This window comes from Mustelus asterias, unplaced genomic scaffold, assembly GCF_964213995.1.
Source record: "Mustelus asterias unplaced genomic scaffold, sMusAst1.hap1.1 HAP1_SCAFFOLD_3587, whole genome shotgun sequence".
NCBI lineage: Eukaryota > Metazoa > Chordata > Chondrichthyes > Carcharhiniformes > Triakidae > Mustelus > Mustelus asterias.
The window spans coordinates 2,501-29,672 of record NW_027593532.1 but is presented as its reverse complement, the minus strand read 5'-3'; the positions used below and the strand labels follow the sequence as shown (position 1 = coordinate 29,672).

Below are 27,172 nucleotides of genomic sequence, written 5' to 3'. Positions count from 1 at the left end.
CTGCGCTGCTGAGGCACCCTCTCTGCTTCCACGTCCTGATGCTTCCTGGGAAAAAAAACACACAAAACATGTTTTTATTGATCCATTCCCAGGATGTGGGCGTCACTGGCCGGGCCCAGCGTTTATTACCCATCCCTCACTGCCCCTCGAGAAGGGGGTGGGTGAGTCGCCATCTTGAACCCGCTGCAGTCCCGTGTGGTGTAGGTACACCCACAGTGCTGTTAGGGAGGGAGTTCCAGGGTTGTTATTGGACATCAGTCAGTCCGTGTGGTGTAGGTACACCCACAGTGCTGTTAGGGAGGGAGTTCCAGGATTGTTATTGGACATCAGTCAGTCCGTGTGGTGTAGGTACACCCACAGTGCTGTTAGGGAGGGAGTTCCAGGATTGTTATTGGACATCAGTCAGTCCCGTGTGGTGTAGGTACACCCACAGTGCTGTTAGGGAGGGAGTTCCAGGATTGTTATTGGACATCAGTCAGTCCCGTGTGGTGTAGGTACACCCACAGTGCTGTTAGGGAGGGAGTTCCAGGATTGTTATTGGACATCAGTCAGTCCGGGTGCTGTAGGTACACCCACAGTGCTGTTAGGGAGGGAGTTCCAGGATTGTTATTGGACATCAGTCAGTCCGTGTGGTGTAGGTACACCCACAGTGCTGTTAGGGAAGGAGTTCCAGGATTTTGACCCAGCGACAGTGAAGGAACAGCCGATATATTTCCAAATCAGGATGGTGTGTGTGGGGCTCGGAGGGGGAGCTTGCAGGTGGGGGTGTTCCCCATGTGTCTGCTGCCCTTGTCCTTCTAGGTGGTAGAGGTGGTGGGTTTGGAAGGTGCTGTTGAAGGAGCCTTGGTGAGTCGCTGCAGTGCATCTTGTAGATGGTCCACACGGCTGCCTCTGTGCGTCGGTGGTGGAGGGAGTGATTGTTGAAGGTGGGGGTTAGCGTGTCGATCGAGCGGGGGCTGCTTTGTCCTGGATGGTGTCGAGCTTCTCGAGTGTTGTTGGGAGCCGCACTCATCCAGGCAAGTGGAGAGTATTCCATCCCACTCCTGACTTGTGTCCTTGTAGATGGTGGACAGGCTTTGGGGGGAGTCAGGAGGTGAGTTACTCTCCGCAGGATTCCCAGCCTCTGACCTGCTCTGGGAGCCACAGTATTTATACGGCTGGGTCTGGTTCAGTGTCTGGTCAATGGGAACCCCCAGGATATGAGTAAATGGGGTGTCGATGGAACATTGTGCTGCAGCTGGTTAAAGCGAGTTCTTGGGGAATTAAGTCTCGTGCCTACCTCACTGGGTGGACATTGGCCAGTCAGGAAAGTCATGATGTGGAGATGCCGGCGTTGGACTGGGGTAAGCACAGTAAGAAGTCTCACAACACCAAAGAACAAAGAACAATACAGCACAGGAACAGGCCCCTCGGCCCTCCAAGCCCGCGCCGCTCCCCGGTCCAGGATTGAATCCTGAATCCAGGATCCCCGCCCAATTTTCCAGCCTATCTACATCCTAATATCCTATCCACCGAGCTGTTTAACCTCCACCAGGTTAAAGTCCAACAGGTTTATTTGGTAGCAAATACCATAAGCTTTCGGAGCACAGCTCCTTCATCAGATGGGAGTGGATATCTGCTCTCAAACAGGGCACAGACACAGAAATCAAGTTACAGAATACTGATTAGAATGTGAATCTCTACAGCCAACCAGGTCTTAAAGGTACAGACAATGTGAGTGGAGGGAGCATTAAGCACAGGTTAAAGAGATGTGTATTGTCTCCAGACAGGACAGTTAGTGAGATTCTGCAAGTCCAGGAGGCAAGCTGTGGGGGTTACTGATAATGTGACATAAATCCAACATCCCGGTTGAGGCCGTCCTCATGTGTGCGGAACTTGGCTATCAGTTTCTGTTCAGCGACTCTGCGCTGTCGTGTGTCGTGAAGGCCGCCTTGGAGAACGCTTACCTGAAGATCCAAGGCTGAATGCCCGTGACTGCTGAAGTGTTCCCCCACAGGAAGAGAACAGTCTTGCCTGGTGATTGTCGAGCGGTGTTCGTTCATCCGTTGTCGTATCGTCTGCATGGTTTCCCCAAAGAGTACCCTTCGTCGTCCAGTACTTCCCCGGAGCGGAGAAGCTACGGCATCTCCTCCAGAGCCTTCAACATGTCATTGATGAAGACGAACATCTCGCCAAGGCCATCCCCACACCCACACTTCTTGCCTTCAAACAACTGCACAACCTCAAACAGACCATTGTCCGCAGCAAACTACCCAGCCTTCAGAACAGTGACCACGACACCACACAACCCTGCCACAGCAACCTCTGCAAGACGTGCCGGATCATCGACACGGATGCCATCATCTCACGTGAGAACACCATCTACCAGGTACACGGTACCTACTCTTGCAACTCGGCCAACGTTGTCTACCTGATACGCTGCAGGAAAGGATGTCCCGAGGCATGGTACATTGGGGAAACCATGCAGACGCTACGACAACGGATGAATGAACACCGCTCGACAATCACCAGGCAAGACTGTTCTCTTTCTGTGGGGGAGCACTTCAGCAGTCACGAGCATTCAGCCTTGGATCTTCAGGTAAGCGTTCTCCAAGGCAGCCTTCACGACACACGACAGCGCAGAGTCGCTGAGCAGAAACTGATAGCCAAGTTCCGCACACATGAGGACGGCCTAAACCGGGATGTTGGATTTATGTCACATTATCAGTAACCCCCACAACTTTCCCCCTGATCTTGCAGAATCTCACTAGCTGTTCTGTCTGGAGACAATACACATCTCTTTAACCTGTGTTGAATGCTCCCTCCACCCACATTGTCTGTACATTTAAGACCTGGCTGGCTGTAGAGATTTGCATTCTAATCAGTATTCTGTAATTTGATTTCTGTGTCTGTGCCCTGTTTGAGAACAGATATCCACTCCATCTGACGAAGGAGCAGCGCTCCGAAAGCTTATGGTATTTGCCACCAAATAAACCTGTTGGACTTTAACCTGGTGTTGTGAGACTTCTTACTGTCAGGAAAGCTCAGGTTTTAGTTTGGGTCGACTCCAATTTGAGCCAGAGATGGTCCCAGACTGCAGTGCAGAGGGAGCGAGGGAGGGATTTGAACAGGAGGATGAGAATTGTAGGGACTGGAGGAGGTTACAGAGATAGGGAGGGAGCGAGGGAGGGAGGGATTGGAACACGAGGATGAGAGTTGGAGGGGAGGGATAGTTACACAAGGGGATCTCACCCCTCTCTCCAGCCACATCACAGTGGGTTCCCGAGACACTCACCTGTGCAGGTAACACCTGCCCTAGAACAATTCCTCAAACTCCAGGGTTTAGCTGAGCACTGATCCAGGAAAGGCTCCGAGCCGTCACAACTCACGTTATCAAGGCTGACACCGTATCCGTGGTGGAGGATTCTCGGGGGAGACAGAACCTCTCCACAGTTCAGCATCCTGCACACCACCCCGGCCCCCTTGTCATCCCATCCATCGCTGCAGATGGACCTCCAGACGCCATTACGATAGACCTCAACTCTCCCAGAACACATGGTGCTTCCGTCCACCAGCCGCACGGGAATGGGACCTGCCGGCGGGGATTAGCAGAGGTATCAAAATCAACCTGGATTCCACTCCAGGACCAAGGAAGGAGGGTTGGGTATGGGTGGTGTTTGGGAAGGGGACATGGAGATTGTCAGCAAACTTTTATGCTGTCTGGGTGGGATATTAAAGGGTGCGGGGAGTGAGGGGGGAGAGTGGGATTAGACTGGGTGGGATATTAAAGGGTGCGGGGAGTGAGGGGGAGAGTGGGATTAGTCTGGGTGGGATATTAAAGGGTGCGGGGAGTGAGGGGGAGAGTGGGATTAGACTGGGTGGGATATTAAAGGGTGCGGGGAGTGAGGGGGAGAGTGGGATTAGACTGGGTGGGATATTAAAGGGTGCGGTGAGTGAGGGGGAGAGTGGGATTAGACTGGGTGGGATATTAAACGGTGCGGGGAGTGAGGGGGAGAGTGGGATTAGACTGGGTGGGATATTAAAGGGTGAGGGGGGAGAGTGGGATTAGACTGGGCGGGATATTAAAGGGTGAGGGGGGAGAGTGGGATTAGACTGGGCGGGATATTAAAGGGTGAGGGGGGAGAGTGGGGTTAGACTGGGCGGGATATTAAAGGGTGTGGGGAGTGAGGGGGAGAGTGGGATTAGACTGGGCGGGATATTAAAGGGTGTGGGGAGTGAGGGGGAGAGTGGGATAAGACTGGGTGGGATATTAAAGGGTGCGGGGAGTGAGGGGGAGAGTGGGATTAGACTGGGTGGGATATTAAAGGGTGCGGGGAGTGAGGGGGAGAGTGGGATTAGACTGGGTGGGATATTAAAGGGTGCGGGGAGTGAGGGGGAGAGTGGGATTAGACTGGGTGGGATATTAAAGGGTGCGGGGAGTGAGGGGGAGAGTGGGATTAGACTGGGTGGGATATTAAAGGGTGCGGGGAGTGAGGGGGAGAGTGGGATTAGACTGGGTGGGATATTAAAGGGTGCGGGGAGTGAGGGGGAGAGTGGGATTAGACTGGGTGGGATATTAAAGGGTGCGGGGAGTGAGGGGGAGAGTGGGATTAGACTGGGTGGGATATTAAAGGGTGCGGGGAGTGAGGGGGAGAGTGGGATTAGACTGGGTGGGATATTAAAGGGTGCGGGGAGTGAGGGGGAGAGTGGGGTTAGACTGGGCGGGATATTAAAGGGTGCGGGGAGTGAGGGGGAGAGTGGGATTAGACTGGGTGGGATATTAAAGGGTGCGGGGAGTGAGGGGGAGAGTGGAATTAGACTGGGTGGGATATTAAAGGGTGCGGGGAGTGAGGGGGAGAGTGGGATTAGACTGGGTGGGATATTAAAGGGTGCGGGGAGTGAGGGGGAGAGTGGGATTAGACTGGGTGGGATATTAAAGGGTGCGGGGAGTGAGGGGGGAGAGTGGGATTAGACTGGGTGGGATATTAAAGGGTGCGGGGAGTGAGGGGGAGAGTGGGATTAGACTGGGTGGGATATTAAACGGTGCGGGGAGTAAGGGGGAGAGTGGGATTAGACTGGGTGGGATATTAAAGGGTGCGGGCAGTGAGGGGGAGAGTGGGATTAGACTGGGTGGGATATTAAAGGGTGCGGGGAGTGAGGGGGAGAGTGGGGTTAGACTGGGCGGGATATTAAAGGGTGTGAGGGGGATATTGGGACGCTGAGTGAGACCACTCACCTGTACAGGTAGCTCCAGCGTCCATGCCATGGGTACAGTTTTCACAGGCCGGGCATTTGGCAATGCAGGCGTCCAGAGTGAGCTCTGAGCCATCACACCGCACCTTGTCCAGCTTGATCCCGCCACTCCCCTGTCCGTAGTAGGCACCCTGCTCTGCCGCAATGGCTGTGCCACAGTTCAGCATCCGGCACACCACCTCTGCATCATTCTGCTCCCAGTCCTGGTCACACACCGTCCCCCAGGATCTGTTACGGTGAACCTCAACTCTGCCCGAGCACACATCGTTCCCATCCACCAAACGCACCGGCAGCAGAGCTGAACACGAGAGAGTGGAGAGAGGGAAAACAATTAGACTGATCCCCAGGATGTTTCCCAGGATAAACCCTGTGAAGTACCTGTCCTGGGAGTGTTTGATGGGGACAGTGTAGAGGGAGCTTTACTCTGTATCTAACCCCGTGCTGTACCTGTCCTGGGAGTGTTTGATGGGGACAGTGTAGAGGGAGCTTTACTCTGTATCTAACCCCGTGCTGTACCTGTCCTGGGAGTGATGATGGGGACAGTGTAGAGGGAGCTTTACTCTGTATCTAACCCCGTGCTGTACCTGTCCTGGGAGTGTTTGATGGGGACAGTGTAGAGGGAGCTTTACTCTGTATCTAACCCCGTGCTGTACCTGTCCTGGGAGTGATGATGGGGACAGTGTAAAGGGAGCTTTACTCTGTATCTAACCCCGTGCTGTACCTGTCCTGGGAGTGTTTGATGGGGACAGTGTAGAGGGAGCTTTACTCTGTATCTAACCCCGTGCTGTACCTGTCCTGGGAGTGTTTGATGGGGGACAGTGTAGAGGGAGCATTACTCTGTATCTAACCCCGTGCTGTCCCTGTCCTGGGAGTGTTTGATGGGGACAGTGTAGAGGGAGCTTTACTCTGTATCTAACCCCGTGCTGTCCCTGTCCTGGGAGTGTTTGATGGGGGACAGTGTAGAGGGAGCTTTACTCTGTATCTAACCCCGTGCTGTACCTGTCCTGGGAGTGTTTGATGGGGGCAGTGTAGAGGGAGCTTTACTCTGTATCTAACCCCGTGCTTTACCTGTCCTGGGAGTGTTTGATGGGGACAGTGTAGAGGGAGCTTTACTCTGTATCTAACCCCGTGCTGTACCTGTCCTGGGAGTGTTTGATGGGGACAGTGTAGAGGGAGCGTTACTCTGTATCTAACCCCGTGCTGTCCCTGTCCTGGGAGTGTTTGATGGGGGACAGTGTAGAGGGAGCTTTACTCTGTATCTAACCCCGTGCTGTACCTGTCCTGGGAGTGTTTGATGGGGGACAGTGTAGAGGGAGCTTTACTCTGTATCTAACCCCGTGCTGTACCTGTCCTGGGAGTGTTTGATGGGGGACAGTGTAGAGGGAGCTTTACTCTGTATCTAACCCCGTGCTGTACCTGTCCTGGGAGTGTTTGATGGGGGACAGTGTAGAGGGAGCTTTACTCTGTATCTAACCCCGTGCTGTACCTGTCCTGGGAGTGTTTGATGGGGGCAGTGTAGAGGGAGCTTTACTCTGTATCTAACCCCGTGCTTTACCTGTCCTGGGAGTGCTGTTGGACTTTAACCTGGTGTTGTAAACTTCTTACTGTGTTTACCCCAGTCCAACGCCGGCATCTCCACATCGTGTTTGATGGGGACAGTGTAGAGGGAGCTTTACTCTGTATCTAACCCCGTGCTGTACCTGTCCTGGGAGTGTTTGATGGGGACAGTGTAGAGGGAGCGTTACTCTGTATCTAACCCCGTGCTGTCCCTGTCCTGGGAGTGTTTGATGGGGGACAGTGTAGAGGGAGCTTTACTCTGTATCTAACCCCGTGCTGTCCCTGTCCTGGGAGTGTTTGATGGGGGACAGTGTAGAGGGAGCTTTACTCTGTATCTAACCCCGTGCTGTACCTGTCCTGGGAGTGTTTGATGGGGGCAGTGTAGAGGGAGCTTTACTCTGTATCTAACCCCGTGCTGTCCCTGTCCTGGGAGTGATGATGAGGACAGTGTAGAGGGAGCTTTACTCTGTATCTAACCCCGTGCTGTACCTGCCCTGGGAGTGTTTGATGGGGGACAGTGTAGAGGGAGCTTTACTCTGTATCTAACCCCGTGCTGTACCTGTCCTGGGAGTGTTTGATGGGGACAGTGTAGAGGGAGCTTTAATCTGTATCTAACCCTGTGCTGTACCTGTCCTGGGAGTGTTTGATGGGGGACAGTGTAGAGGGAGCTTTAATCTGTATCTAACCCCGTGCTGTCCCTGTCCTGGGAGTGATGATGAGGACAGTGTAGAGGGAGCTTTACTCTGTATCTAACCCTGTGCTGTACCTGTCCTGGGAGTGATGATGGGGACAGTGTAGAGGGAGCTTTACTCTGTATCTAACCCCGTGCTGTACCTGTCCTGGGAGTGTTTGATGGGGACAGTGTAGAGGGAGCTTTATTCTGTATCTAACCCCATGCTGTACCTGTCCTGGGAGTGTTTGATGGGGTCAGTGTAGAGGGAGCTTTACTCTGTATCTAACCCCGTGCTGTACCTGTCCTGGGAGTGTTTGATGGGGGACAGTGTAGAGGGAGCTTTACTCTGTATCTAACCCCGTGCTGTCCCTGTCCTGGGAGTGTTTGATGGGGACAGTGTAGAGGGAGATTTACTCTGTATCTAACCCCGTGCTGTACCTGTCCTGGGAGTGTTTGATGGGGACAGTGTAGAGGGAGCTTTACTCTGTATCTAACCCCGTGCTGTACCTGTCCTGGGAGTGTTTGATGGGGACAGTGTAGAGGGAGCTTTACTCTGTATCTCACCCCGTGCTGTACCTGTCCTGGGAGTGTTTGATGGGGAACAGTGTAGAGGGAGCTTTACTCTGTATCTAACCCCATGCTGTACCTGTCCTGGGAGTGTTTGATGGGGGACGGTGTAGAGGGAGCTTTACTCTGTATCTAACCCCGTGAAGTACCTGTCCTGGGAGTGTTTGATGGGGACAGTGTAGAGGGAGCTTTACTCTGTACCTAACCCCGTGCTGTACCTGTCCTGGGAGTGTTTGATGGGGTCAGTGTAGAGGGAGCTTTACTCTGTATCTAACCCCGTGCTGTCCCTGTCCTGGGAGTGTTTGATGGGGACAGTGTAGAGGGAGATTTACTCTGTATCTAACCCCGTGAAGTACCTGTCCTGGGAGTGTTTGATGGGGGACAGTGTGGAGGGAGCTTTACTCTGTATCTAACCCCGTGCTGTACCTGTCCTGGGAGTGTTTGCTGGGGAACAGTGTAGAGGGAGCTTTACTCTGTATCTAACCCCGTGCTGTACCTGTCCTGGGAGTGTTTGATGGGGACAGTGTAGAGGGAGCTTTACTCTGTATCTAACCCCATGCTGTACCTGTCCTGGGAGTGTTTGATGGGGACAGTGTAGAGGGAGCTTTACTCTGTATCTAACCCCGTGCTGTACCTGTCCTGGGAGTGTTTGATGGGGACAGTGTAGAGGGAGCTTTACTCTGTATCTAACCCCGTGCTGTACCTGTCCTGGGAGTGTTTGATGGGGACAGTGTAGAGGGAGCTTTACTCTGTATCTAACCCCGTGCTGTACCTGTCCTGGGAGTGTTTGATGGGGACAGTGTAGAGGGAGCTTTACTCTGTATCTAACCCCGTGCTGTACCTGTCCTGGGAGTGTTTGATGGGGACAGTGTAGAGGGAGCTTTACACTGTATCTAACCCCGTGCTGTACCTGTCCTGGGAGGGTTTGATGGGGACAGTGTAGAGGGAGCTTTACTCTGTATCTAACCCCGTGCTGTACCTGTCCTGGGAGTGTTTGATGGGGACAGTGTAGAGGGAGCTTTACACTGTATCTAACCCCGTGCTGTACCTGTCCTGGGAGGGTTTGATGGGGACAGTGTAGAGGGAGCTTTACTCTGTATCTAACCCCGTGCTGTACCTGTCCTGGGAGTGTTTAGTGTAGAAGAAGCTTTACTCTGTGTGGTGGACTTCAGTTGTGCCTTTGTCCTGCCTGGACACATCCCCTGCCGGCTCCTCCCCTTGTCACCTAGTATAAAGGTGGCTGTCTCCTCCCCCTTGTTCAGTTCGGGTCGGTTACCTGTTGGGATGCGCTCCTGGTTCTGTTATGAATAAAAGCCGACAGTTGTATTGCCACACAAGTAGTCTTTTGCCTGATTGATAGCTCATCAATTATATTCATAACATTTGACCAACATGGAGCAGCTTTTAAAACCCAACAAGTTAACATTAGACCCTCAAGAGGTCGGAGTCTCTGATAAATTTGACCATTGGCTGGACTGCTTTGAAGCATTCATCGACGCCGCTGTGGTCGTCGACTCCGACGGTGCGAAGCTCCACGTGCTCCGCGCCCGGGTAAGTGATGCAGTCTACGGTATCTTCCGGGACGCCACTACATACACGGACGCCATAGAACTCTTAAAAGGGCAGTTTCAAAAGAGCCCTAACGTGGTCTACACCAGACATCTCCTGGCTACCCGCAAGCAGCAGCCAGGAGAATCGTGCGCCCAATTTCTGCGCGCCCTGCGGGTCCTCGCTCAAGCTTGCGACTGTAAGGCTGTTTCAGCAGCTCAGAACATGGAGGACCTGATCCGCGACGCCTACATCGCGGGTGTTGAGTCGACTTACATTCGGCAGCGCCTGCTTGAACAGGATGGCCTGGATCGCTGGAAAACGGCCACGATGGCTGAATCGCTAGAAGCGGCCTCCCGCAATCTTGGGGCCTACCCCGCATCCCGTTCCATCGACGGTTCCACCGCGACGGCTGTTCCAGCGCGGCCCAAATGCTACTTTTGTGGCCTATCCAAGCATCCTCGGTGTCGCTGCCCGGCGAAGGATGCGATCTGCTCCGGATGCGGTAAGCTAGGCCACTTCGTCAAAGTCTGCCGGGCGAAGCCGATCGCGAAGCCTCGTGGCGCCACGTGTGTTCCGCGGGCGCAGCCATCTTTGATGCAGTCGCCGGATGCGCGCGAATCGCCATCTTTGGTGCAGTCATCAAGACGCGCCGAGCGGGAAACTTTATCCGTGACGTCATCAGACGGGGACGAAGACGGATTCTTCCTGGATTCAACGGTGGCATCGATTTGCCTGGACCAGTCGCAGCCTCACCAACTCTCCAAGTCAATAATGGAGATCAAGGTAAATGACCGTGCAGAAAACTGCCCGTTCGACTGTGGGAGCACGGAAAGTTTGAAACACCCTCGCACAGTGCGTCAATACGCCCTTCCCGTGCGGCCCTGGAGCCAGACCATCTCCATGGCTTCGAATTCCCACTCGGTGGAGGTCCTCGGGTGCTGTTTGGTGACGCTGACGGTACAGGGCACAGTCTACGAGCGTTTTCGGCTCCTCGTGCTGCCGCGACTCTGTGCAGCTGTACTGCTGGGGTTAGACTTCCTCAGCCATCATAGGAGCGTCACCCTGCAGTACGATGGCCCTTATCCCCCGCTCTCTGTCCGCAAGGCGCCGTCACTGCAGCGCCCCCCCGCGCACCACCTGCAGTCTCTCGACCCTGACGGGTGGGAGGACACGGTCTCTGTCCGTGACTTGGCACCCGCAGGTGCCCCTGAGGCCACCACGTCCCTCCGCCCCTCTGTCCCTTGTGTTGTGCGCCCAGAGCCCGCTACGGCCCTCCACCCCCCTGCCCCAGTCCCCACTGTTCTCCACACACCACCAGGGCCACAGCTCACTCCTCTCACCCCTATGTACAGCTCGCTTGAGTCGCCGGTGCCGTCGCCACGCAGTACCCGACTACTGGACGGGGCGATGGACGGTTCCGCCTCACACCACCTGGTGCCTCCTCTCGATGCTCACTGCACGGAGCCTGGGCTGACTCCGCTCTCTGCTCGGCCGACTCTGCAACCTGCACTACGACAATCGCGACGGCGGATCAAGCCACCAGATCGTCTGGACTTGTGACATTGTTTCCGCTTCACCCCGTGTTGTTTTTTTAAAGGAGGGGTGAATGTGGTGGACTTCAGTTGTGCCTTTGTCCTGCCTGGACACATCCCCTTCCGGCCCGGCTCCTCCCCTTGTCACCTAGTATAAAGGTGGCTGTCTCCTCCCCCTTGTTCAGTTCGGGTCGGTTACCTGTTGGGATCTGCTCCTGATTCTGTTATGAATAACAGTCGACAGTTGTATTGGCACACAAGTAGTCTTTTGCCTAATTGATAGCGCATCACCCTGTATCTAACCCCGTGTTGTACCTGTCCTGGGAGTGTTTGATGGGGACAGTGTAGAGGGAGCTTTACTCTGTATCTAACCCCGTGCTGTACCTGTCCTGGGAGTGTTTGATGGGGTCAGTGTAGAGGGAGCTTTACTCTGTATCTAACCCCGTGCTGTCCCTGTCCTGGGAGGGTTTGATGGGGACAGTGTAGATGGAGCTTTACTCTGTGTCTAACCCCGTACTGTACCTGTCCTGGGAGTGTTTGATGGGGACAGTGTAGAGGGAGCTTTACTCTGTATCTAACCCATGCTGTACCTGTCCTGGGAGTGTTTGATGGGGACAGTGTCGAGGGAGCTTTACTTTGGATCTAACCCCGTGCTGTACCTGTCCTGGGAGTGTTTGATGGGGACAGTGTAGAGGGAGCTTTACTCTGTATCTAACCCCGTGCTGTACCTGTCCTGGGAGTGTTTGATGGGGACAGTGTAGAGGGATCTTTACTCTGTATCTAACCCCGTGCTGTACCTGTCCTGGGAGTGTTTGATGGGGGACAGTGTAGAGGGAGCTTTACACTGTATCTAACCCCGTGCTGTACCTGTCCTGGGAGTGTTTGATGGGGACAGTGTAGAGGGAGCTTTACTCTGTATCTAACCCATGCTGTCCCTGTCCTGGGAGTGTTTGATGGGGACAGTGTAGAGGGAGCTTTACTCTGTATCTAACCCCGTGCTGTACCTGTCCTGGGAGTGTTTGATGGGGACAGTGTAGAGGGAGTTTTACTCTGTATCTAACCCCGTGCTGTACCTGTCCTGGGAGTGTTTGATGGGGACAGTGTAGAGGGAGCTTTACTCTGTATCTAACCCCGTGCTGTACCTGTCCTGGGAGTGTTTGATGGGGACAGTGTAGAGGGAGCTTTATTCTGTATCTAACCCCATGCTGTACCTGTCCTGGGAGTGTTTGATGGGGTCAGTGTAGAGGGAGCTTTACTCTGTATCTAACCCCGTGCTGTACCTGTCCTGGGAGTGTTTGATGGGGGACAGTGTAGAGGGAGCTTTACTCTGTATCTAACCCCGTGCTGTCCCTGTCCTGGGAGTGTTTGATGGGGACAGTGTAGAGGGAGATTTACTCTGTATCTAACCCCGTGCTGTACCTGTCCTGGGAGTGTTTGATGGGGACAGTGTAGAGGGAGCTTTACTCTGTATCTAACCCCGTGCTGTACCTGTCCTGGGAGTGTTTGATGGGGACAGTGTAGAGGGAGCTTTACTCTGTATCTCACCCCGTGCTGTACCTGTCCTGGGAGTGTTTGATGGGGAACAGTGTAGAGGGAGCTTTACTCTGTATCTAACCCCATGCTGTACCTGTCCTGGGAGTGTTTGATGGGGGACGGTGTAGAGGGAGCTTTACTCTGTATCTAACCCCGTGAAGTACCTGTCCTGGGAGTGTTTGATGGGGACAGTGTAGAGGGAGCTTTACTCTGTACCTAACCCCGTGCTGTACCTGTCCTGGGAGTGTTTGATGGGGTCAGTGTAGAGGGAGCTTTACTCTGTATCTAACCCCGTGCTGTCCCTGTCCTGGGAGTGTTTGATGGGGACAGTGTAGAGGGAGATTTACTCTGTATCTAACCCCGTGAAGTACCTGTCCTGGGAGTGTTTGATGGGGGACAGTGTGGAGGGAGCTTTACTCTGTATCTAACCCCGTGCTGTACCTGTCCTGGGAGTGTTTGCTGGGGAACAGTGTAGAGGGAGCTTTACTCTGTATCTAACCCCGTGCTGTACCTGTCCTGGGAGTGTTTGATGGGGACAGTGTAGAGGGAGCTTTACTCTGTATCTAACCCCATGCTGTACCTGTCCTGGGAGTGTTTGATGGGGACAGTGTAGAGGGAGCTTTACTCTGTATCTAACCCCGTGCTGTACCTGTCCTGGGAGTGTTTGATGGGGACAGTGTAGAGGGAGCTTTACTCTGTATCTAACCCCGTGCTGTACCTGTCCTGGGAGTGTTTGATGGGGACAGTGTAGAGGGAGCTTTACTCTGTATCTAACCCCGTGCTGTACCTGTCCTGGGAGTGTTTGATGGGGACAGTGTAGAGGGAGCTTTACTCTGTATCTAACCCCGTGCTGTACCTGTCCTGGGAGTGTTTGATGGGGACAGTGTAGAGGGAGCTTTACACTGTATCTAACCCCGTGCTGTACCTGTCCTGGGAGGGTTTGATGGGGACAGTGTAGAGGGAGCTTTACTCTGTATCTAACCCCGTGCTGTACCTGTCCTGGGAGTGTTTGATGGGGACAGTGTAGAGGGAGCTTTACACTGTATCTAACCCCGTGCTGTACCTGTCCTGGGAGGGTTTGATGGGGACAGTGTAGAGGGAGCTTTACTCTGTATCTAACCCCGTGCTGTACCTGTCCTGGGAGTGTTTAGTGTAGAAGAAGCTTTACTCTGTGTGGTGGACTTCAGTTGTGCCTTTGTCCTGCCTGGACACATCCCCTGCCGGCTCCTCCCCTTGTCACCTAGTATAAAGGTGGCTGTCTCCTCCCCCTTGTTCAGTTCGGGTCGGTTACCTGTTGGGATGCGCTCCTGGTTCTGTTATGAATAAAAGCCGACAGTTGTATTGCCACACAAGTAGTCTTTTGCCTGATTGATAGCTCATCAATTATATTCATAACATTTGACCAACATGGAGCAGCTTTTAAAACCCAACAAGTTAACATTAGACCCTCAAGAGGTCGGAGTCTCTGATAAATTTGACCATTGGCTGGACTGCTTTGAAGCATTCATCGACGCCGCTGCGGTCGTCGACTCCGACGGCGATAAGCTCCACGTGCTCCGCGCCCGGGTAAGTGATGCAGTCTACGGTATCTTCCGGGACGCCACTACATACACGGACGCCATAGAACTCTTAAAAGGGCAGTTTCAAAAGAGCCCTAACGTGGTCTACACCAGACATCTCCTGGCTACCCGCAAGCAGCAGCCAGGAGAATCGTGCGCCCAATTTCTGCGCGCCCTGCGGGTCCTCGCTCAAGCTTGCGACTGTAAGGCTGTTTCAGCAGCTCAGAACATGGAGGACCTGATCCGCGACGCCTACATCGCGGGTGTTGAGTCGACTTACATTCGGCAGCGCCTGCTTGAACAGGATGGCCTGGATCGCTGGAAAACGGCCACGATGGCTGAATCGCTAGAAGCGGCCTCCCGCAATCTTGGGGCCTACCCCGCATCCCGTTCCATCGACGGTTCCACCGCGACGGCTGTTCCAGCGCGGCCCAAATGCTACTTTTGTGGCCTATCCAAGCATCCTCGGTGTCGCTGCCCGGCGAAGGATGCGATCTGCTCCGGATGCGGTAAGCTAGGCCACTTCGTCAAAGTCTGCCGGGCGAAGCCGATCGCGAAGCCTCGTGGCGCCACGTGTGTTCCGCGGGCGCAGCCATCTTTGATGCAGTCGCCGGATGCGCGCGAATCGCCATCTTTGGTGCAGTCATCAAGACGCGCCGAGCGGGAAACTTTATCCGTGACGTCATCAGACGGGGACGAAGACGGATTCTTCCTGGATTCAACGGTGGCATCGATTTGCCTGGACCAGTCGCAGCCTCACCAACTCTCCAAGTCAATAATGGAGATCAAGGTAAATGACCGTGCAGAAAACTGCCTGTTCGACTGTGGGAGCACGGAAAGTTTTATACACCCTCGCACAGTGCGTCAATACGCCCTTCCCGTGCGGCCCTGGAGCCAGACCATCTCCATGGCTTCGAATTCCCACTCGGTGGAGGTCCTCGGGTGCTGTTTGGTGACGCTGACGGTACAGGGCACAGTCTACGAGCGTTTTCGGCTCCTCGTGCTGCCGCGACTCTGTGCAGCTGTACTGCTGGGGTTAGACTTCCTCAGCCATCATAGGAGGGTCACCCTGCAGTACGATGGCCCTTATCCCCCCCTCTCTGTCCGCAAGGCGCCGTCACTGCAGCGCCCCCCCGCGCACCACCTGCAGTCTCTCGACCCTGACGGGTGGGAGGACACGGTCTCTGTCCGTGACTTGGCACCCGCAGGTGCCCCTGAGGCCACCACGTCCCTCCGCCCCTCTGTCCCTTGTGTTGTGCGCCCAGAGCCCGCTACGGCCCTCCACCCCCCTGCCCCAGTCCCCACTGTTCTCCACACACCACCAGGGCCACAGCTCACTCCTCTCGCCCCTACGTACAGCTCGCTTGAGTCGCCGGTGCCGTCGCCACGGAGTACCCGACTACTGGACGGGACGATGGACGGTTCCGCCTCACACCACCTGGTGCCTCCTCTCGATGCTCACTGCACGGAGCCTGGGCTGACTCCGCTCTCTGCTCGGCCGACTCTGCAACCTGCACTACGACAATCGCGACGGCGGATCAAGCCACCAGATCGTCTGGACTTGTGACATTGTTTCCGCTTCACCCCGTGTTGTTTTTTTAAAGGAGGGGTGAATGTGGTGGACTTCAGTTGTGCCTTTGTCCTGCCTGGACACATCCCCTTCCGGCCCGGCTCCTCCCCTTGTCACCTAGTATAAAGGTGGCTGTCTCCTCCCCCTTGTTCAGTTCGGGTCGGTTACCTGTTGGGATCTGCTCCTGATTCTGTTATGAATAACAGTCGACAGTTGTATTGGCACACAAGTAGTCTTTTGCCTAATTGATAGCGCATCACCCTGTATCTAACCCCGTGCTGTCCCTGTCCTGGGAGTGTTTGATGGGGTCAGTGTAGAGGGAGCTTTACTCTGTATCTAACCCCGTGTTGTCCCTGTCCTGGGAGTGTTTGATGGGGTCAGTGTAGAGGGAGCTTTACTCTGTATCTAACCCCGTGCTGTCCCTGTCCTGGGAGTGTTTGTTGGGGACAGTGTAGAGGGAGCTTTACTCTGGATCTAACCCCGTGCTGTCCCTGTCCTGGGAGTGTTTGATGGGGACAGTGTAGAGGGAGCTTTACTCTGGATCTAACCCCGTGCTGTCCCTGTCCTGGAGTGTTTGATGGGGGACAGTGTAGAGGGAGCTTTACTCTGTACCTAACCCATGCTGTACCTGTCCTGGGAGTGTTTGATGGGGACAGTGTAGAGGGAGCTTTACTCTGTACCTAACCCATGCTGTACCTGCCCTGGGAGTGTTTGATGGGGACAGTGTAGAGGGAGCTTTACTCTGTATCTAACCCCGTGTTGTACCTGTCCTGGGAGTGTTTGATGGGGGACAGTGTAGAGGGAGCTTTACTCTGTACCTAACCCATGCTGTACCTGCCCTGGGAGTGTTTGATGGGGACAGTGTAGAGGGAGCTTTACTCTGTATCTAACCCCGTGCTGTACCTGTCCTGGAGTGTTTGATGGGGACGGTGTAGAGGGAGCTTTACTCTGTATCTAACCCCGTGCTGTACCTGTCCTGGGAGGGTTTGATGGGGACAGTGCAGATGGAGCTTTACTCTGTGTCTAACCCCGTGCTGTACCTGTCCTGGGAGTGTTTGATGGGGACAGTGTAGAGGGAGCTTTACTCTGTATCTAACCCATGCTGTACCTGTCCTGGGAGTGTTTGATGGGGACAGTGTCGAGGGAGCTTTACTTTGGATCTAACCCCGTGCTGTACCTGTCCTGGGAGTGTTTGATGGGGACAGTGTAGAGGGATCTTTACTCTGTATCTAACCCCGTGCTGTACCTGTCCTGGGAGTGTTTGATGGGGGACAGTGTAGAGGGAGCTTTACACTGTATCTAACCCCGTGCTGTACCTGTCCTGGGAGTGTTTGATGGGGACAGTGTAGAGGGAGCTTTACTCTGTATCTAACCCATGCTGTCCCTGTCCTGGGAGTGTTTGATGGGGACAGTGTAGAGGGAGCTTTACTCTGTATCTAACCCCGTGCTGTACCTGTCCTGGGAGTGTTTGATGGGGACAGTGTAGAGGGAGCTTTACTCTGTATCTAACCCCGTGCTGTACCTGTCCTGGGAGTGTTTGATGGGGACAGTGTAGAGGGAGCTTTACTCTGTATCTAACCCCGTGCTGTACCTGTCCTGGGAGTGTTTGATGGGGACAGTGTAGAGGGAGCTTTACTCTGTATCTAACCCCGTGCTGTCCCTGTCCTGGGAGTGTTTGTTGGGGACAGTGTAGAGGGAGCTTTACTCTGGATCTAACCCCGTGCTGTCCCTGTCCTGGGAGTGTTTGATGGGGACAGTGTAGAGGGAGCTTTACTCTGGATCTAACCCCGTGCTGTCCCTGTCCTGGAGTGTTTGATGGGGGACAGTGTAGAGGGAGCTTTACTCTGTACCTAACCCATGCTGTACCTGTCCTGGGAGTGTTTGATGGGGACAGTGTAGAGGGAGCTTTACTCTGTACCTAACCCATGCTGTACCTGCCCTGGGAGTGTTTGATGGGGACAGTGTAGAGGGAGCTTTACTCTGTATCTAACCCCGTGCTGTACCTGTCCTGGAGTGTTTGATGGGGACGGTGTAGAGGGAGCTTTACTCTGTATCTAACCCCGTGCTGTACCTGTCCTGGGAGGGTTTGATGGGGACAGTGTAGATGGAGCTTTACTCTGTGTCTAACCCCGTGCTGTACCTGTCCTGGGAGTGTTTGATGGGGACAGTGTAGAGGGAGCTTTACTCTGTATCTAACCCATGCTGTACCTGTCCTGGGAGTGTTTGATGGGGACAGTGTAGAGGGAGCTTTACTCTGTATCTAACCCCGTGTTGTACCTGTCCTGGGAGTGTTTGATGGGGGACAGTGTAGAGGGAGCTTTACTCTGTACCTAACCCATGCTGTACCTGCCCTGGGAGTGTTTGATGGGGACAGTGTAGAGGGAGCTTTACTCTGTATCTAACCCCGTGCTGTACCTGTCCTGGAGTGTTTGATGGGGACGGTGTAGAGGGAGCTTTACTCTGTATCTAACCCCGTGCTGTACCTGTCCTGGGAGGGTTTGATGGGGACAGTGCAGATGGAGCTTTACTCTGTGTCTAACCCCGTGCTGTACCTGTCCTGGGAGTGTTTGATGGGGACAGTGTAGAGGGAGCTTTACTCTGTATCTAACCCATGCTGTACCTGTCCTGGGAGTGTTTGATGGGGACAGTGTCGAGGGAGCTTTACTTTGGATCTAACCCCGTGCTGTACCTGTCCTGGGAGTGTTTGATGGGGACAGTGTAGAGGGATCTTTACTCTGTATCTAACCCCGTGCTGTACCTGTCCTGGGAGTGTTTGATGGGGGACAGTGTAGAGGGAGCTTTACACTGTATCTAACCCCGTGCTGTACCTGTCCTGGGAGTGTTTGATGGGGACAGTGTAGAGGGAGCTTTACTCTGTATCTAACCCATGCTGTCCCTGTCCTGGGAGTGTTTGATGGGGACAGTGTAGAGGGAGCTTTACTCTGTATCTAACCCCGTGCTGTACCTGTCCTGGGAGTGTTTGATGGGGACAGTGTAGAGGGAGCTTTACTCTGTATCTAACCCCGTGCTGTACCTGTCCTGGGAGTGTTTGATGGGGACAGTGTAGAGGGAGCTTTACTCTGTATCTAACCCCGTGCTGTACCTGTCCTGGGAGTGTTTGATGGGGACAGTGTAGAGGGAGCTTTACTCTGTATCTAACCCCGTGCTGTCCCTGTCCTGGGAGTGTTTGTTGGGGACAGTGTAGAGGGAGCTTTACTCTGGATCTAACCCCGTGCTGTCCCTGTCCTGGGAGTGTTTGATGGGGACAGTGTAGAGGGAGCTTTACTCTGGATCTAACCCCGTGCTGTCCCTGTCCTGGAGTGTTTGATGGGGGACAGTGTAGAGGGAGCTTTACTCTGTACCTAACCCATGCTGTACCTGTCCTGGGAGTGTTTGATGGGGACAGTGTAGAGGGAGCTTTACTCTGTACCTAACCCATGCTGTACCTGCCCTGGGAGTGTTTGATGGGGACAGTGTAGAGGGAGCTTTACTCTGTATCTAACCCCGTGCTGGACCTGTCCTGGAGTGTTTGATGGGGACGGTGTAGAGGGAGCTTTACTCTGTATCTAACCCCGTGCTGTACCTGTCCTGGGAGGGTTTGATGGGGACAGTGTAGATGGAGCTTTACTCTGTGTCTAACCCCGTGCTGTACCTGTCCTGGGAGTGTTTGATGGGGACAGTGTAGAGGGAGCTTTACTCTGTATCTAACCCATGCTGTACCTGTCCTGGGAGTGTTTGATGGGGACAGTGTCGAGGGAGCTTTACTTTGGATCTAACCCCGTGCTGTACCTGTCCTGGGAGTGTTTGATGGGGACAGTGTAGAGGGATCTTTACTCTGTATCTAACCCCGTGCTGTACCTGTCCTGGGAGTGTTTGATGGGGGACAGTGTAGAGGGAGCTTTACACTGTATCTAACCCCGTGCTGTACCTGTCCTGGGAGTGTTTGATGGGGACAGTGTAGAGGGAGCTTTACTCTGTATCTAACCCATGCTGTCCCTGTCCTGGGAGTGTTTGATGGGGACAGTGTAGAGGGAGCTTTACTCTGTATCTAACCCCGTGCTGTACCTGTCCTGGGAATGTTTGATGGGGACAGTGTAGAGGGAGCTTTACTCTGTATCTAACCCCGTGCTGTACCTGTCCTGGGAGTGTTTGATGGGGACAGTGTAGAGGGAGCTTTACTCTGTATCTAACCCCGTGCTGTCCCTGTCCTGGGAGTGTTTGATGGGGACAGTGTAGAGGGAGCTTTACTCTGTATCTAACCCCGTGCTGTACCTGTCCCGGGAGTGTTTGATGGGGACAGTGTTGAGGGAGTTTAGTCTCTCTCTAACCTGTGATTGCCGTATGGATTAAGAGGCCCTGCTGTGCTGTGAATAGGTGACCTCACTTACCTGAACAGGTGACTCCCACGTCCTGGTTGGAATTGCAGTGGAGCTGGCCCCAGCGCTGGGTGGAGCAGAGCCCGAGTGCTGCCTCCTCACCACGGCATGTCACCTCCTGCAGCCCAAAGCCGCTGCTCCTGTTGCTGTTGTAGGCGGGTCCCGCTGCCAGTCGCGGCGTGCCGCAGTTTAACACCCTGCACACCACGTCCGCTGCACTCTCGCTCCAGTTTCCGGAGCAGACGGTCCCCCAGACCCCTTGGTGATGGACCTCGACTCTCCCGGAACAGGCGTTGTTCCCACCGACCAGGCGAAGCGGGACTGGTCCTGAAACACAGAGCAGGAACGTGGGATCGGATCAGGAGAGGCTGTTCCACATGGTCACCCCCCTCCGAGTGAAGAAATCTCTCCTCATCTCAGTCCTCAATCATCCACCCTGTATCCTGAGACTGTGAGCCCTTGTCTGGACCCTCCAGCCAGGGGAAGCAACACCCCTGTATCCAGTCTGTCCAGCCCTGTCAGCAATTTATACATTTCAGTCAAATCCCCCTCTCATTCATAGAGTCAGAGAGTTTACAGCATGGAAACAGGCCTTTCAGCCCAACCTGTCCATGCCGCCCCTTTTTTTAAACCCGTAAGCTAATCCCAATTGCCCGCCTTTGGCCCATATCCCTCTATACCCATCTTACCCATGTAGCTGTCTAAATGCTTTTTAAAAGACAAATTTGAACCCACCTCTACTACTACCTCTGGCAGCTCGTTCCAGACACTCACCACCCTCTGTGTGAAAAAATTGCCCCTCTGGACACTTTTGTATCTCTCCCCTCTCACCTTAAACCTATGCCCTCTAGTTTTAGACTCCCCTACCTTTGGGAAAAGGTATTGACGATCTAGCTGATCTGTGCCCCTCATTATTTTATAGACCTCTATAAGGTCACCCCTCAGCCTCCTACGCTCCAGAGAAAAAAGTCCCGGTCTATCCAGCCTCTCCTTATAACTCAAACCATCAAGTCCCGGTAGCATCCGAGTAAATCTTTTCTGCGCTCTTTCTAGTTTAATAATATCCTTTCTATAATAGGGTGACCGGAACTGTACACAGTATTCCAAGTGTGGCCTTACCAATGTCTTGTACAACTTCAACAAGACGTCCCAACTCCTGTATTCAATGTTCTGACCGATGAAACCAAGCATGCTGAATGCCTTCTTCACCACTCTGTCCACCTGTGACTCCACTTTCAAGGAGCTATGAACCTGTACCCCTAGATCTCTTTGTTCTGTAACTCTCCCCAACGCCCCACCATTAACTGAGTAAGTCCTTCCCTGGTTCAATCTACCAAAATGCATCACCTCGCATTTGTCTAAATTAAACTCCATCTGCCATTTGTCAGCCCACTGGCCCAATTGATCAAGATCCCGTTGCAATCCTCGATAACTTTCTTCACTCTCCACTATGCCATCAATCTTGGTGTCATCTGAAAACTTACTAACCATGCCTCCTATATTCTCATCCAAATCATTCATATAAATGACAAATAACAGTGGACCCAGAAGCGATCCCTGAGGCACACCGCTGGTCACAGGCCTCCAGTTTGAAAAACAACCCTCTTCAACCACCCTCTGGCTTCTGTCAAGAAGCCAATTTTGTATCCATTTAGATACCTCACCCTGGATCCCGTGAGATTTAACCTCATGCAACAACCTACCATGCGGTACCTTGTCAAAGGCCTTGCTAAAGTCCATGTCGACAACATCAACTGTACTGCCCTCATCTACCTTCTTGGTTACCCCTTCAAAAAACTCAATCAAATTTGTGAGACATGATTTTCCACTCACAAAGCCATGCTGACTGTCCCTAATCAGTCCTTGCGTCTCTAAATGCCCATAGATCCTGTCTCTCAAAATACCTTCCGTTCATAGAGAAGGAAAGGAGAGAGTGCAGAATGTAGTGTTACAGTCATAGCTAGGGTGTAGAGAAAGATCAACTTAATGTGAGGTAGGTCCATTCAAAAGTCTGACAGCAGCAGGGAAGAAGCTGTTCTTGAGTCGGTTGGTACGTGACCTCAGACTTTTGTATCTTTTTCCCGACGGAAGAAGGTGGGAGAGAGAATGTCCGGGATGCGTGGGGTCCTTAATTATGCTGGCTGCTTTTCCGTCTGGGAACATTGTCAGGGCTATCCCCTTGCAGTCCACTTTAAGCTGACTGCAGGTACAGTTCGGGGGGCATGCCGCTGCCAACATCACTCCCACCAGAAGCAAGTCCCAAAGTAGTCCCTGAGGCTGAGTGCCGCACACAAACATCCTGGTGTGGTTTATCCAAACTCCACGCTAATTCAAGACTTACTGCAAAACTCACATTCGAACTGATACACAGGGCATGTAGACAGAGTCAATGGATGGGAGGCTGGTTTGAGTGATGGATTGGGCTTCATTCACAACCTTTTGTAGTTCCTTGCGGTCTTGGGCAGAGCAGGAGCCCAGACCAAGCTGTGATACAACCAGAAAGAATGTTTTCTTTGGTGCATCTGTAAAAGTTGGTGAGAGTTGGAGCCGACATGCCAAATTTCCTTAGTCTTCTGAGAAAGTAGAGGCGTTGGTGGGGCTTTCTTAACTATAGTGTCAGCGTGGGGGGGACCAGGACAGGTTGTTGGTGATCTGGACACCTAAAAACTTGAAGTTCTCGATCCTTTCTACTTCGTCCCCGTTGATGTAGAAAGGAGCATGTTCTCCTTTACGCTTCCTGAAGTCGATGACAATCTCCTTCGTTTTACTATCATTGAGTTGTCCCCCACACCGCCATCGCACTCTGACCTCAACCTCTCCAGCAGCAGGAGGCAGGAGTCCAAAGATGTGCGGGTTAGGTTGATTGGCTATGCTAAACAATTGCCCTTAGTGTCCTGGGATGCGTAGGTTAGAGGGATTAGTGGGTAAATATGTAAGGATATGGGGATAGGACCTGGGTGGGATTGTGGTCGGTGCAGACTCGATGGGCCGAATGGCCTCTTTCTGTGCTGTAGGGTTTCTAAGATTCTAAGATAGCGGTTCCCATCCCTCTAGGGCCTCTTATACACCAATTCAGAACACGAGTAAGACCACTCAGCCATTCCAGCCTGTTCCCCCACTCAATAAGATCATGACTGATCTGAATGTGACCTCAACCTCACATTCCCGCCGACCCCCCGATAACCTTTCACGCCCCGTTAATCAGGAATCTATCCCGCTCTGCCTTGGAAACATTCAGACTCTGCTCCCACCGCCTTCTGAGGGAGAGAGTTCCAGAGACTCACCCCCCCACCGCCCTCCCCTCTGAGAGAAAACATTTCTCCCATCTCCGTCTGAAATAGAAACATAGAAACTAGAAGCAGGAGGAGGCCATTTGGCCCTTCGAACCTGCTCTACTATTCATTTTGATCATGGCTGATCATCAAATTCAATATCCTGATTCCCCCCCTTTCCCCCACATCCCTCGATCCCTTTCGCCCCAAGAGCGAAATCTAATTTCTTCTTGAAATCACACAACGTTTTGGCCTCAACTACTTTCTGTGGGAGTGAATTCCACACATTCACCACCCTCTGGGTGAAGAAATTTCTCCTCACCTCAGTTCTAAAAGGTTTACCCCTTATCCTCAAACTGTGACCCCTAGTTCTGGACTCCCCCACCATCGGGAACATTCTTTCTGAATCTACCCTGTCTAACCCCGTTAGAATTTTAAGTTTCTATGAGATCCCCTCCCACTCTTCTAAACTCCAGTGAATATAATCCTCAACAACTTAGTCTCTCCTCATATGACAGACCTGCCATCCCAGGAATCAGCCTGGTAAACCTTCGCTGCACTCCCTCTGTAGCAAGGACATCCTTCCTCAGATAAGGAGACCAAAACTGCACACAATACTCCAATTGGATGACCTGCTTATTTTTAAATGCAGATCCCCCTGGTACTAGGTTCTCCCACAAGAGGAAATATCTTCTCCGCACCCACCCTGTCGTGACCCCTGAGGATTTGAAAGGTTTCGATCAAGTTGCTTCTCACTCTTCTAAACTCCCGGAGCAAGGGGGTCTTACTGCAGCTGTACAGGGCTGTGGTGAGAGCACACCTGGAGTACTGTGCGCAGTTTCTGTCTCCTTATCTAAGACAGGATATACACGCCTCAGAGGGAGTGCAGCGAAGATTCACCAGTCTGATTCCTGGGATGGCAGGATTGTTGTATGAGGAGAGATTGGGCCAACTGGGCCTGTATTCGTAGGAGTTTAGAAGACCATAATTCTATTAGTTTTAAGATAGCTATGGAGAATGATAGGTCTGGCCCAAAAGTTAAAATTCTAAATTGGGACAAGGCCAATTTTGATGGTATCAGGCAGGAACTTTCAACAGTTAATTGGGGGAGTCGGTGGGAAGGCAAAGGGACGTCTGGCAAATGGGAGGCTTTCAAAAGTGTGTTAACCAGGGTTCAGCCTAAGCGTAACCAGGGTAGGACATTCCTCTCACAGTGAAGGGCAAGGCTGGCAGAAGCCGGGAACCCTGGATAACTCGGGATATCAAGACCCTGGTCAAGAAGAAGAAGGAGGCACATGACATGCATAGGCAGCTGGGATCAAGTGAATCCCTTGAAGAGTATAGGGGGTGTAGGAGTAGAGATAAGAGAGAAATCAGGAGGGTAAAAAGGGGACACGAGATTGTTTTGGCAGATAAGGCAAAGGAGAATCCAAAGAGCTTCTACAAATATATAAAGGGCAAAAGAGTAACGAAGGAGAGAGTAGGATCCCTTAAGGATCAACAAGATCATCTATGTGCGGATCCACAAGTCGGTGAGGATTATATTCACTGGAGTTTAGAAGAGTGAGAGGGGATCTCATAGAAACTTATAAAATTCTAACAGGGTTAGACAGGGTAGATTCAGAAAGAATGTTCCCAATGGTGAGGGAGTCCAGAACCAGGGGTCACAGTTTGAGGATAAGGGGTAAACCTGTTAGAACTGAGGTGAGGAGAAATTTCTTCACCCAGAGGGTGGTGAATGTGTGGAATTCACTCCCACAGGAAGTAGTTGAGGCCAAAACGTTGTGTGATTTCAAGAAGAAATTAGATTTCGCTCTTGGGGCTAAAGGGATCAAGGGATACGGGGGGAAGGGGGGGAATCAGGATATTGAATTTGATGATCAGCCATGATCAAAATGAATAGTAGAGCAGGTTCGAAGGGCCGAATGGCCTCCTCCTGCTTCTAGTTTCTATGTTTCTATTTCAGACGGAGATGGGAGAAATGTTTTCTCTCAGAGGAGAGGGCGGGGGGGGGGGGGGGGGTGAGTCTCTGGAACTCTCTCCCTCAGAAGGCGGTGGGAGCAGAGTCTGAATGTTTCCAAGGCAGAGCGGGATAGATTCCTGATTAACGGGGGGTGAAAGGTTATCGGGGGGTCGGCGGGAATGTGAGGTTGAGGTCACATTCAGATCAGTCATGATCTTATTGAGTGGGGGAACAGGCTGGAATGGCTGAGTGGTCTTACTCGTGTTCTGAATTGGTGTATAAGAGGCCCTAGAGGGATGGGAACCGCTATCTTAGAATCTTAGAAACCCTACAGCACAGAAAGAGGCCATTCGGCCCATCGAGTCTGCACCGACCACAATCCCACCCAGGTCCTATCCCCATATCCTTACATATTTACCCACTAATCCCTCTAACCTACGCATCCCAGGACACTAAGGGCAATTGTTTAGCATGGCCAATCAACCTAACCCGCACATCTTTGGACTCCTGCCTCCTGCTGCTGGAGAGGTTGAGGTCAGAGTGCGATGGCGGTGTGGGGGACAACTCAATGATAGTAAAACGAAGGAGATTGTCATCGACTTCAGGAAGCGTAAAGGAGAACATGCTCCTGTCTACATCAACGGGGACGAAATAGAAAGGATCGAGAACTTCAAGTTTTTAGGTGTCCAGATCACCAACAACCTGTCCTGGTCCCCCCCATGCCGACACTATAGTTAAGAAAGCCCCACCAATGCCTCTACTTTCTCAGGAGGCTAAGGAAATTTGGCATGTCCGCTACAACTCTCACCAACTTTTACAGATGCCCCATAGAAAACATTCTCTCTGGTTGTATCACAGCTTGGTCTGGGCTCCTGCTCTGCCCAAGACCGCAAGGAACTACAAAAGGTTGTGAATGGAGCCCAATCCATCACTCAAACCAGCCTCCCATCCACTGACTCTGTCTACATGCCCTGTGTATCAGTTCGAATGTGAGTTTTGCAGTAAGTCTTGAATTAGCGTGGAGTTTGGATAAACCACACCAGGATGTTTGTGTGCGGCGCTCAGCCTCAGGGACTACTTTGGGACTTGCTTCTGGTGGGAGTGATGTTGGCAGCGGCATGCCCCCCGAACTGTACCTGCAGTCAGCTTAAAGTGGACTGCAAGGGGATAGCAAGGGGATAGCCCTGACAATGTTCCCAGACGGAAAAGCAGCCAGCATAATTAAGGACCCCACGCACCCCGGACATTCCCTCTCCCACCTTCTTCCGTCGGGAAAAAGATACACAAGTCTGAGGTCACGTACCAACCGACTCAAGAACAGCTTCTTCCCTGCTGCTGTCAGACTTTTGAATGGATCTACCTCACATTAAGTTGATCTTTCTCTACACCCGAGCTATGACTGTAACGCTACATTCTGCACCCTCTTGTTTCCTTCTCTATGAACGGTATGCTTTGTCTTTATAATGCGCAACAAACAATACCTTTCATTGTATCCCAATACATGTGACAATAATAAATCAACACATCTCTTACCTGAACAGGTGACACTGGCGTCCTGCGACTGTGCACAGCTCTGGCTCCTCCAGGGGTCGGTGAGGCACCAGCTCAGTGAGGCCTCAGTCCCATCGCACTGCACTCCGGTGAGTGCCAGCTGGCCACTCCCCTGGCTCCAGTCCGCTCTGCTCACCACCACTGCCTGCCCGCAGCCCAGCTCGCGACACACCACACTGCCATCCTGCAAGTCCCAGCCCACAGCGCCGACCCTGGCCCAGGCTGCCTGGCCATGG

General features: G+C 52.8%; 1 protein-coding gene across 1 annotated transcript in view; it reads right to left on the bottom strand.

The window, feature by feature from the left end:
• Positions 1–27,172, bottom strand: part of LOC144490672 (scavenger receptor cysteine-rich domain-containing protein DMBT1-like) — a gene marked incomplete at its 3' end in the record, with an annotated part of 27,198 nt that continues 26 nt past the window's right edge. The window contains exons 1-5 of the mRNA XM_078208372.1: positions 26,919–27,172; positions 20,163–20,477; positions 5,216–5,530; positions 3,275–3,571; positions 1–45 (exon numbers count right to left, since the gene is read on the bottom strand). The exon at positions 26,919–27,172 is cut by the window's right edge and continues 26 nt beyond it. Of these exons, the coding sequence (XP_078064498.1) occupies positions 1–45; positions 3,275–3,571; positions 5,216–5,530; positions 20,163–20,477; positions 26,919–27,172 (1,226 nt within the window). The remainder of the gene's footprint in view (positions 46–3,274; positions 3,572–5,215; positions 5,531–20,162; positions 20,478–26,918) is intronic.